The following is a 12,475-nucleotide window of genomic DNA, read 5'->3' on the forward strand; positions in this document are numbered from 1 at the left end:
CCGTTTATAACCTTAACTCCATAAAAGTCTGATATGGGCAAAGTGCATCATCAGAAGGAAGACGAATCGTCATCATCATTGGGTTCGCACGACCCACCACTCAGCACCAAGTCAAGGTTCATGATGCCGTGTTAAACTTTTCGTGATCAGCAAAAAGCCAAAAAGTTCCACAGGGAAAACTACGTGACGTGCGAAACTTTCATTCTATAAATGTCGCAAAGTCACAATGTTTTAATCTGAAAATACTAAAATCTCAATTTACGACCAACTTGTGCGATATAAAAACTGAATTCAGTGCCGAATATTACAATTTCGTCTGTGGCAAATTTTGTTGAAAAGTGATGAATTCATGTCTCAAGGCTAAATCCATAAATATGAATACGACTTGCTTTCTCCTGAATTTGTGGCTGGGGTGATTAGGTCTATAATTAAGTAGGGTTAGTTAGTTAGTTTCTATATACAGAAAATTGGATGAACCGGAGGCTTAGATGCGATGATAAAAGCTCCGGACTTGAAATTGGAGCAGCAACGTCAATACGACAACATTATTTGCTATAGCACACCGGAATTACTGGGCTGCGTGCATGGCGTAAGCAGTTCCTGACAGACTCCTGCTAAGCCAGTTAAACTAAAGTTCAGTTCCTGGAAATTTAATGCTGTAAAATCTACCCTCGTCAACAGCAAGTCGTTCAAAAGCCAATTAGTGTGTGTCTTCCTGCCGCTCCTCAAATAAATACGAGGCAACATGATGATGTTGCGGTGATGTCGACGAGTGATGACAATATTTGGACTTGGTTCGCAACAGTTCCGGTCCCTTAATCCAGTTTTCCGTGGTTGCTGACAATAAATTGAGATAAGGTGCGACTAGCTGGACCACCACCACCACTTTGCATTATGACACACAACAACAAATTCAGAACAGGCCTTTCTCCTTCAGCGTCCTTTCTTTCTTCTCTGAAATCTTAATTCGCCAACTTGGTTGTGGTTTCTGAAGAAATGGAATATTTTGACTGAAATTTTGAATATCAATAACGCCCACGTGCCCAGCGTAGTGTGTACTAAACAAGTAAACCACATTAGCGCGATAGGTTATTGAGGTTTGCATGAGCTTGAGACAAGAGCTGTTTCAGTGAAATAATTTCTAAAACTTCAAGAGTGGAGGCTTTCGCGTCATGTTTGATTTTCGGCTTTTGCAATTGATATTGTAAGTTCAGAAGACGTGACGAAGTAAGCCCGGCAGCGTTCTGTTATTTTTGGGCACCTATCACAATAACGCATTTGTCATGGTGGATAACTTTCTCTTACAGTCATGGAGCCAGCAGTAGTGGTTTCCCATAATCTCTCAATTCTACCTCGCCTTGTGTGTGTCTGCGGCCTTTTGGACTCCCGCTACTCCATATAAATACGTCTAGCAGAAGATAGAATAATAAGATTTCAAACAGACTGAGGGTTGTATAAAACTTATCCATCCCAATTTCTGAAGGTTGTTACAGTTGCAATGGGCAAAGTTTTTCTTGTGGAACTCCTAAAATCTAGATTCTGCAAGCCTCGAGCGGAAATCGAGAAAATTCTGGTATATTTTTCTTCTCTGTTTTGATAACAGTCGACACATTAGTCAAGTGACGTACTTATTTATATGACAAAGTTCATTGCGTTACAATTAAGTGAGCCCTCTGCAGTGATTTTATGCATCCGGATGACCATCTCTTATTCTAACCTTGGTTTTCATACGGCCTTAATTTAGTATCTAGTAGGATTTTATACGTACCAGCTGAGATTCTCCGCAAGATTTTCACTGATCACGATTTATTTGCATTGGGCGATTAACTATGTCACAAATAAAAGTTGGATGAAATGAAACATTTTCAATACTTGCAAATCTTGTCAAGAAATTTGTAAGGATGCAGTATTTTTTTCATTAATTTTCAGAAACCCATTTCTTTCCATATTCCTTCAAGCTTAACCCATCCCAAAATTGCCCGTTATTTTGGTACCAGTCGCCAACTTTATTTACGTTTGGTTCGTCATCAACGTACAAGAAAGTCGGAAGTTGGTGGTCGACTGTTGTTGTGTCACTTGTGGTGAAAGCTGGAGGCCAATGCTTTATTGTTTCTGCTCCAGTCTCAGAACCAGCTCCCCACAGCGGTTTCGGTTTTCTGAAAATAAATCCCATTACGTATCGGCATCATTCTCCACGAATGCATAAAGCTGCTTTGAATGCCATTTTCATTTTCTTCTCCTTTTACGTCCTCAGCTAGGACTTACCCTTGTTTGGCAAATTCTACCCACATATCAACCAAAGTTTTCGATAGTTTAGTTTCGTCCTCGTTTAATCCTGGCATAAACTTGGCAAAATATCCGCGAATCCCGAAAAAGAACTTGACATCATCCCCATGACTTGCTTTTCTTTGTAGCCCATTTCCTAATTTTTTTGATAAAGTTACACATTGTAAAAAAACTTCCGACACCAGAATAAGAAAGTGTGTGTGGAAGACAAACGTATTTACCGAACGGTGGTGGAAGGGAAAGCATGGGTTTCGTGAAATTGTAAAGATACACAAACCCTCCATTATGCTTGAAAAGCTGTGGGGCCAAGATACGAACGGGATGAATCCAATGTCTCTCGTCTAACAAATGCTCTAATTCTGCTACGCCCTGGCTGTCATTAGAAACTTTCTTTCCACCGAAAAATTGTTGCTTTATACGTTCGCTGATGGAACCCGGGTCTTCTGCCGTTTTACTCATGTACAGCATCGAAGCCAGCCGACGAGTCCATTGAAAATTTAAGCGATTCAACGTGGTCGAATTGTTAATTACTGTGTATAAAATAATAAATTGTGTTGTGTTAGCAAAGAGATGAACGGTTGCAATTGTGGTGACGTGAGAGATAAATACCAGGCAATGCACTCCACCCACTCTCCGTGTGCATGAGCCCAATTATTGTGGGAACTTTTGCAATTTTTCCATTTTTCGCGGAAACGTAGGGATCTTCACTCATGAATATTCTGTCGTCATTTTCCCCTTGCTTGTATATTTCAAATGACGGTCCGACGATTATGGCGTTTTCGTCATATCCCTGAATGAAACGTTATGACGGTTTAGCTGATAGAAAATAACAAATATTTAGACATTGAAATTTACAAACTCGTCGTTGAATTTTCCAAATCCCCCCAAAATTTTGGGATCAATCTTTTGCAAGCATTCCACCAAGTAGTCGTCGTTGCTGGTGGGGCAGTCCACAGCCTGACCCAATCTTCTGGCCAGAGTGGGCCCATCCGCTCCATTGTAGATGGCGGGCATGAGAGAAGTTCCGCTCTGCATGATTGCTCGGTGGAACAACCCAGCGTCCCTCGTCATCGGCGAGGTCAGCATCAGGGAGACGGACACGGACCCCGCGCTTTCTCCAAAAATTGTCACCTTCTCCTTGTCCCCAGAAAAGTGAGCGATGTTGTCCTGTACCCAGCGGAGGGCCAGAACTTGGTCCTTTAATCCTTCGACAATTAAGCAACTAAATAAACTGTGGATTTTGGCTATGTTAAATTACACGTTAGTTCTAGCTCTGAGCAAACCTTGGTTCCCACGAGCGGTGGGGGTGCCCAGATTCAGGAATCCTATCGCTCCTAAACGATAATTCATCAAGACGAGAACGACGTCCTTGTCCATGAAGAAATTTCCATCGTAGGATTCCGTTGATCCAGAGATAAACCCACCACCGTAAATCCAAACCATAACTTCCAGTAGTTTGCTTTCACCATTGCTCGAGTTGGTGATAGGTTTGTAAACGTCGAGAGTGAGACAATTTTCACTGCCAGAAACACCACCAAACATGTCGTAGGATATACATCCTTCGCCCGAATCGATGGCTTTCTTCACACCACTCCATGGATCTGCAGGCTCCGATATCTATACAAGAAGGGCTTTTATGTAGTACTATGAAAAATGCTTGGGGGTTCGACATATTGTGTGCACAGAAATTACCGCAAATCGTTTCGAAACTTTGCCGTAAGGAATGCTCAAAAACTTGTGAAATTCTCTTCCACTCCTTGAAACACCAATCAACCCTTCCAGTTCACCTGTTGCTAGTTTTACGTGCGGAACAGAGCTTCCAGATGATGAAGTTGTACATGCTGCAATAATTAGGCATGCAACAATTGCATGAAAAAGAATCATCTTGTACCCAGTTTCAACTTCAAAGTCGACTCGTCAACTAAAACTGACTGAATAAATAAAAGGACAGAATTGACTCGAACATGTTCTACAAGGTCATCATTCTTAGGATTAGGGGATAAATACCAACAGCCTATATTAATAATAATTATGTATGTAAATATGAACAACTTTCAACTAATCCTAAGTAAGAAGACCAACCTTGGATTATTTATGTACAATCCGCATTAAGTGTAAAAAATTTCCAGTTTTTTTCTTACTGGATCGAGATACGTGAACAGCAATATGTCCAACGTCATCCACGTATGGCTTCTTTTTTACACGTATCACTTCATACGAGTATCACTTAAGCATTAATTAATGCAACTGTATTCATATAAATAGGATGACGTTCATGAAACGCTTGTCAAATTGCCAGTAACTCGTATTAAATTGGTGGCTTATTCTTTTGAATTGCTGACCACTCAGCAAATGTATTCAATGACAAAATCATGTGAACAAATGTACGATTTCCGCGTTATTTTCGTTTTTACTCATTGTTGTTGCATTTAATGAATATTTTTACGCGACCAAGAGTTTTCGTGAACCCATATTTGATCTGTCCCATAAGCTGGAGGTAATGTGCTATTAAGTTAAATTAAGATTTGCCATGTCCTGCCATATGAAGGCTTATTTTGGTACGTAAAGTGATGTGATAAAAGAATATGCACTGAATTCTCCGACTTTCAAGGGATTTAAGCTTCTCGAGGCATTCTCGGTCTAGTGCAATAAAATGGATTTTGGGGATTAGATTTTGAAAACTAATGAATATACAAATATACTGGCAGAACTTTGCAGTTGAACTATTTTGTTTCAAATTAAGATAAATCTAGTAGTCGCAAATTGAAATGGAAAGAGATAATCTCTTTTGCATAAACTCAGAGTCTCGTCTCCCTAGACATGTATCAAACTAAAACTTTTTGAAACTTTACATATCGTGTGTATGCAACAGTGAAAGGAAAGTTTCTCATTCATGATCCGTCCCTGATGTGGTGAAAAGTGGAGAATTAGTTCAAGTCGGGTTCCCTTGAGTTTAATTATTGTGTTTCGCATGAATAAAGGAACAATCAAGACACACTAATTCGGATGCTAACTAGCGACGCTTCATTTCAAATTATACTTGTCTACTATTCTACATTTGTCCCATTTAAACTGCAACATCTAGATTTCACTAACAATAATATAGCCAGATTCTTAATAACAGTTATACATATGCAATAATACATCTAAATATGTATCCCATTTACACTTGAAAATAGTGAGCCAGTCGTTAGTGATGATTATGCATAATTACTGCAACAAACAATGATATGTATTATCAAATACGTACATCGAGATTCAGAATGTTCGTATATATGTACGAACAGTTTGGTACGAAATGTGTGTGCAATTTATTTGATATCATAATCCTCTCGTGGAATTTCATGGCTTATGGGGTTTGGAAGACTTTTTTTGTTTTCTCGTTTACACGTGTGAGGAAATTGATCGGCAGCAACGTGCCATACCGCAACGTATTTTAAATTTGACGCAAACATGAAAATCTTGCCTCGTCGTCATTTAAGCGAACCTATATTCATATATCTTTTTAGATATGAAAAGATTCGTTAACTCTCAAAGCCAAAAAACTTTTGCTTGGATAGTAATTCTGCCTCCGGAATGAAGGCAACTTTGATGACGAGTTGCATGTTTGTGTGTGAGGGTTTCAAAACAACAGTTTCGTATCCCGCTAGTCACATCCTTGTTGGCCTTACGACGTTCATCTATTCGTTACGGTAGCTGACTACGGAAATGGAGTGACGAAAAGTTATTGGATTCTGTAAAAGTTGCTCCTAAAAAAGGGGGTGATGTGTTTTTATGAAGGACAAGAGAAGTCTGATTGTCACAAAAGACGCATGCATTTGAGGAGGATGATTGAGGCTAACATCTAAAAGTCTGGTTGGTTTGTTTGTTTCACCGACAGTGCTGACCCCGATTCTTCGAGGGACTTCCAGCGTCCAAGGAGCTCAAGCCGATTACCAGCTAAAGTCAAGGAGAAAAGCTGCAAAAATGCTGGTTATTGTGGTCATCATGTTCGCTCTGTGCTACCTCCCAGTCCACATTTACAGCATTGCAAGGTTGGTGGTGAAGACTTAATGTTGAGGATGAATCGTTTGTAATAAACTAGTCAAATAAAAGAGACCTTTTGTGCTTATGATATATAATAATACTTGACATGCTGCTGATTCGTGTCTGATTTCTCTTTTCATGAAATTCTCCACAGCCTCGTCTTTACTCTACCTGTGGAAGTGAAATACCTCGTGATGCTTTCCCACTGGCTCTGCTACTTCAATTCGGCGTGTAATCCCGTAATTTACAATTTATTCTCTGGTGAGTTTCCGTCATCATTCGAAATTTCCAGTATTCATTGAGTATTTATTATTTCACTCTACTTGCGGGTTGGCATCGTACTTATAACATTGTAGATAAGAAGTGCAACAGGCGACAAGCGATTCCTTGTGGTAAATCGCCCTGAGAGTAGAACGGCCGCAGAAACGTCCCTCCCCATTGGTGACTCTTTGGGGTTTATTTATAGTGCTCGTTGTACATTTGAAGCAGGGTTCAGTAGTAGAAAGTAGTGACGCTATGTGTTCCTCTTGTTTTATTATACAACCCTCGGGCATGAAATGAACCTGATCTCAACAAGAGGGTTATGTTGTTGTTACAGTATTATTGCTGCATGTTTGTTGTTGCTACTCGTCACTTTCTCCATTGTATGTTTTGCACTGAGAACTGTCGCATGTGCAACCATCGTAAACATTGGATTGGTGTTGTCATTGGATCAAACGGTTATTTTTAAAATGATCCCGTCTTTGATGACGTACATTTGATGATGTATGTCCCATAAGTGTCTAGCATACATATGTACTTACACTTACTTATCTCGTCGCACGCACTATTGGATAAACCAACAGGCTATTTTTGTAAATGTTGTCGTAAATAAATAGATACATCAAGCAGACAAAAAATATGCCCACCACCACGTACATTCGTCACGAGGGTGACAAATGTCCCATATCTCTGATTTTCTAACAATAAATGCGTTCAGACGTATTCAAGACTAAGTATTTTGTAGTCTCGATTTTAACAAAGCCTGTTTTTTAGTTTTTCGCACAACACGTTCGTGCGGGTTTGTTTCAGCATGACCATCACAATCGCATCATTCGATCACAATACATATGCGCCTTTGAAACAACCGGCGATCACTTGTACCGATACACTGTCTGGTTGAAGCATCCTAATAAATGTGCTATTTTCAAAATTTTTCTTGCTGACACTCACACATTGCACTATGATTTATTCTTGCACTGTTCTCACAAATGTACCATGTACGTTATTATGTTTGCAACAACATGACTCTAACCCGACATCATTAAAGAAAGTCATCATCATCAAGTCATCATTCAAGGTCACGAGTGGAATAAATTATCAATATCCTTGTACAACTTTCAGTTAGGGGTTCAACTTTCTGAATTTGCACTTTTCTAGTCCCATTGATTTGAGTGTTCATTAACTCAAATTCTGTAGAACTTTCAGTGTTGATGTTGACTTTAAAAACAAAGTTCATTTCTACTAGAAAGCGTAGAGTAGTGATGCGTATGTACGTATGTAAATTCGTACGTATGTACATACGTACGAAATTTTAGTGTTTTCATGTCAATACCGAGAAGTGATCTGATCTTGTTAAATTACTTGCCAAAAAAGAGTAGTTACATTTCAGGCTGTGATTACAAATGTATCTGAATTGGTGAAAGCATTCATAAAATGAAAGTTCTGCTACATAGAACCACAACAAAGAGTTCAGTTCAGTAATTTGGTTCGGAGTTTGCATGTAAAGATCTGCATATACATTCAGCAAATATATACATCAAGGCTCATCATTAGTTCAACAATCACCCGCTGCAGCATCGTCAGATCTGTGTTTACGGACTGAACTTGTGTTTGGAACCCTTTGTGCTTCATTATTATGTATGTTCGTTATATTTTAATGTCGTAAAGCGAACTCTTATCATGGCAATTCCTCTCTTCTTCAATAAGTCGCGTTTCCTCCTTCCGCTGTTCATTCTTCGTTGACTTGTGGTCCCACTAATTGCCAAAGAACACAATGGGGAGGGGAAGCCGTTGTTGTTGGGTTGCTTCCAAAGGAAACTGCAAGGTCACAATCAAAAAATGGATTTATTTTTTTCAGGGAAATTTCGTCGAGAGTTTGAGCGAGCATTTGAATGCTGTATGTGCTCGAAATCCTATGTCCCTGCCACCTCTCGAGTCTCCTTCTACACGAACCACCACAGACACCCGGTGGTCCACCGGGTGTAGGGAGACACCAAACGCCCACCTCCCAAAGTACAGCCGCCACTCAACATCAGTTCGCTTTGTCTCGTCTCGTTTGTCCAGCTGCTTTCCCTGCTTTCTCTCCACCCACCCGTCCCCACGTGGCCGCATGCTTTCACCAGAATGTGCCCATGTTTAGTGCCAATTCAGTAATGACATGTACGTGACGTCCTAACAAGTTTATGTCCCTTCACATTTTGCTTCATGTCTCGTCTAAATTTAGCAAAATTTCATACGCATTTTTGTCAGAGTTTAGTATGTAGCATTTTAACTGTGCCAAATCATGTGTTGTCGACGCGTATGCTTTTTGTTCTTGTAAGTCGGGGACGAATTTTTTGTAAGTGCTATTGTAAAATTTCGCAATTAACAATCTAGATTAGTTGAAATTAGCATGCAACTAACACTAATTGGTTATTTATTTACCTATTAAAACGCTTCTTACCAACTCATTCTTAACCGATGTGCTAACAATATGCAACGTCGTGATGCTAATGAAGAACAATTAATTGTTCCACAGGGAAGTTCAGGACGGAATTCCTCCGCACTTTTGGGTGCAGGAAGTGGGCCAACAACAGTCGAAATCGTGGTCATCCCATGATCCGTCGGCACCGTCATCAGCAGCAAGCCCGGTTTGGAGATCCATATTACTGCGGTCCCAGAGGTACTACTGGCACTGGAGGTTTGTCATCCAACTCCACCAGTTACACTTACACCCGACGAACTGAACTCACAAGGGCTTCTGGTCGGACCTATTTTTCCTGAGACAGGCCCAGCTCTTCATTGAGCACCCAAATGGAAATGGTCAACCTGGCCAACTAAAGCCTCCTCTCTTGCATATAGTTTTTACACCCTGCACGATTTTATTTATGTAACCACCGTCTACATTATGTCCTTTGTTACTTTTATTTATGTACATGTTCCTGTGAAACAGACACATTATATGTCATAGACCTTGTTCAGATTTTCCGTGGAAAATCCCCAATTTCTCTCACAAAAGTATTTTTTACGTTTTAGGGAATACAAAATTCAAATCACTGTCCACTGTAATCCATGCCTACTCCAGCACCGAATGTTAATACAGACGTACCTCCCTCCTTCCTTCCGAATGTCGACAACCAAGATGACTCCACTCACTCTTAAAAAGTAAAGTTTTCAAGTCAGTATTTACATTGATGTATTTAATTATTAGTCTTAAATACTTATAAATTATTCTCTAAGTACTTACTTATTTGCAAAATCTTCATGTTGTAATATCAGTAATCATAATCCGAAAATGTAAATATGCTACTGTATCTCAAAATTATAATGATATAATTGTGCGACTTTTTACTATATATTAGCGATTCCGTATTATATTCTAAAAGTTGTAAATACATATGTGTGTGCGCGTATGAATTTTTGACATGTATTATCTCCAGATACATATATTTATAGTTGTGCATATGCACAAGTTTCTTGATTTTCAAATGTAATTTATTTGATACGCTTGGAAAATTCGTCGCATTATTGTGATACAACTTAAACTATGTGTATGACTGGAATGAGGATGAGATTTATAGAAAGTTCTTCGTATGGTATATTTTGCACCTACATTACAACCTATACAGGGTCAGGTTTAATTAGATACCTATGAAAATGTGGGACCGAATGCTATGTAAATATTCTAGTCATTAAAATTAGATTTGATGTCAACATTACAAGTACCGTTCCGGATTTGTGCAAAAAAAGATCAACCCAATCACTAATATATTATTACATATTTCAGATTATATTATAAAAATATATCGCCCAAACTTTTCGTAGTAAATCTAGCATTTTAAATAAATTATATTTATGAAATTTTGGGCTTTTGATGTGAAAATACGTTATAGAAAAAAATATATGCAAAATACAAAAAATATTTGATGTTAGCATGCAATGTCGTTGTGTTATAATGTCATATTAGAGATGTTAAATGGGTATGTAGTTTACTAGGAGTTAGATAATAATAGTTATGCAAATTACTTGTATTCATTGTATGATCTTTATGTTTGTCAATTCCAAATGTCATTTCTAAATAAGACGTTTAGCTGTATGTACATGTAGTTCTGAGTACTATTACCGTGTGCCAATTTATTTATTTACTTTTTGACATTATTATGTTATTACAACTTATTACAAAAATATTATTTTCGATTTTCCAAAAAAATAAACGCTTTGACTATCATAAATGTAATTTGTAGTACTGGCACAAAAAATTTAATGCTTGCTGAGATCCTTCATCGGCTTCAAGATTTCAGCTGCAGAGACGCTGTATTGGTTATCAACACCATCAATCTGGGTATGAATATCAGCCTTTCCATTAACCAAGTCGACATTAGGACCACTTTCGCTGATTGGCTCAGCAGACTCGGAGACCACGCGATAACCATTTTCGTCAGCAACATAGTTGACAACCTGCAGAACAAGCAGAATTTAAATTATTACAATGTTAGTTTGATGCAGAAATAAGAACTGCATGGTTATCACTACTCACTCGCTTGAAGTACCCGTCAGAATATGCATAGGAGCCTTCGACCTGTTTCAGAAAAAAAAATATTTGAGGAGAGATTGTTGAATACTCTGCCAACTAATCTAAATATAAAGCGTCGTACCTTGAGACCATCTCGAGTTTCTTGTCGGATGTGGGAGTGGTCCATGATGCCGTCATCAATAGCTGATCCTAAAGTGATAAGTACACATCGATTATCAAATAGTTGACAAGGATAAGACTAGGTTAGTTAATTCGAATTGGTTGGTAAAAGTGGTCAGTAAGTGACATGAAAATATTTGCCAAAAGTGACAATAGGGCAGAACAATGAACAACACATAAATTTGTTAATTACCAAAGCTGTACTTGGCGTTCTTGGCTTGGTCGTCCTCAATTCGGTGTCTCTCATCATCGTATTTGTATCCACTGTTGTAGTCGGTGGCCACGCGGATGGGGGTCTTGTGCACGGGGGTCTTCACTGCGGCCTTGTACACGTGAGGCTCCTCCTCGACGGGTGCTTCCTCCACCACTGGGGCTGGCTGACCGTACGACTTGACTGGGGCTTGGCGAAGACGGCCGGCATAGTCGGCTGCAGAAATGGCGACGAGACCGAAGAGAAGAGCGGCGACCTGGCAAACCCCGAAAAATATATTTGAGTAATTTAGCAAATTATGCACTGTTATGTAAACGGTCCCGTTTTATTATTTTGTTTTCGACTTACGGTGGCTTTCATTGTGGATGCTTGAGATTGACCAAGTCCGAGAAGAGATTCGAGTAAATTGATCTCGAGGGGGTTGTTAGCTGGAACTGAATTGAATCCACGCGAACGGGGCTTTATATACCTCGCAAGAGTAGAAAGTGACGATGAAAAGGCTGCTACAAACTTATCTTATTAGGATTAGCATTATGCATAGCGTTGGTCTGATCAAGAGTTGTATCGTCAATTTGGTATTTTTAGAGTGGTCCAGCATACAAGTACGGGCCATAGTTTTCTCTTTCTGACATTGACATTAGCAGAAAACACGCAATCACAAGATGTCCCTTACGTAGGAGGAAAAGTAGGGCATGATGGGTCGCTGGAAGAGAGAATTCGATATATTTATATGCGTGCTCAAGGTGCATTGCAGTTTGTGACCCTGCCAAGATTGACATGCAGCAGACATGAGAAAAGGGTTACAAAAATGAGAAGAATGGACTGGAAGGATTAGGCTGCCTTGCATTATGACCAAAGAGCAAGCAATGAGTGACGGACTCAAAATTCGACCTTGAGGATTCACAGCAACTTTGCCAAGATTTTCACTTTCACTTTGGTTTCAATTTCGCCTCCAACTAAACAGGGTTATTCACATGCTATTCATTATTTCTTTGCATGCCACTGATGGATTTTTCTCC

General features: G+C 39.3%; 3 protein-coding genes across 9 annotated transcripts in view; 1 reads left to right on the plus strand and 2 right to left on the minus strand.

Moving 5' to 3' along the window:
* Positions 1-10,789, plus strand: part of LOC110844810 (orexin receptor type 2) — a 37,493-nt gene extending 26,704 nt beyond the window's left edge. For 2 of the 7 annotated variants that reach the window (XM_035852625.1, XM_035852988.1), the window contains 3 exons: positions 6,167-6,320; positions 6,467-6,573; positions 9,092-10,789. In XM_035852625.1, coding sequence (XP_035708518.1) covers positions 6,167-6,320; positions 6,467-6,573; positions 9,092-9,336 — 506 coding nt within the window. In that variant the 3' untranslated portion in view covers positions 9,337-10,789. Of the gene's footprint in view, positions 1-6,166; positions 6,321-6,466; positions 6,574-8,431; positions 8,912-9,091 lie in introns of all 7 variants that reach the window. The other 5 variants (XR_004835427.1, XR_004835323.1, XM_035853344.1 and 2 more) reach the window with 5 other exon arrangements.
* LOC110842475 (esterase E4) lies at positions 1,778-4,222 on the minus strand. Its single transcript, XM_022088220.2, has 7 exons — positions 3,979-4,222; positions 3,570-3,903; positions 3,142-3,491; positions 2,896-3,076; positions 2,508-2,816; positions 2,266-2,422; positions 1,778-2,156 (listed from the first exon to the last, which is right to left on the minus strand). The coding sequence occupies exons 1-7, from the start codon at positions 4,168-4,170 to the stop codon at positions 1,919-1,921; spliced, it is 1,761 nt and encodes a 586-aa protein (XP_021943912.1). The 5' UTR covers positions 4,171-4,222; the 3' UTR covers positions 1,778-1,918.
* Positions 10,660-11,932, minus strand: LOC110842477 (cuticle protein 21). The gene is made up of 5 exons (XM_022088222.2): positions 11,805-11,932; positions 11,439-11,712; positions 11,208-11,275; positions 11,090-11,131; positions 10,660-11,010 (listed from the first exon to the last, which is right to left on the minus strand). The coding sequence occupies exons 1-5, from the start codon at positions 11,814-11,816 to the stop codon at positions 10,813-10,815; spliced, it is 594 nt and encodes a 197-aa protein (XP_021943914.1). The 5' UTR covers positions 11,817-11,932; the 3' UTR covers positions 10,660-10,812.
* Positions 11,933-12,475: the final 543 nt, after the last annotated feature.

The sequence above is a fragment of the Folsomia candida genome, unplaced genomic scaffold (assembly GCF_002217175.1).
Source record: "Folsomia candida strain VU population unplaced genomic scaffold, ASM221717v1 Fcan01_Sc001, whole genome shotgun sequence".
Classification (NCBI taxonomy): Eukaryota; Metazoa; Arthropoda; class Collembola; order Entomobryomorpha; family Isotomidae; genus Folsomia; species Folsomia candida.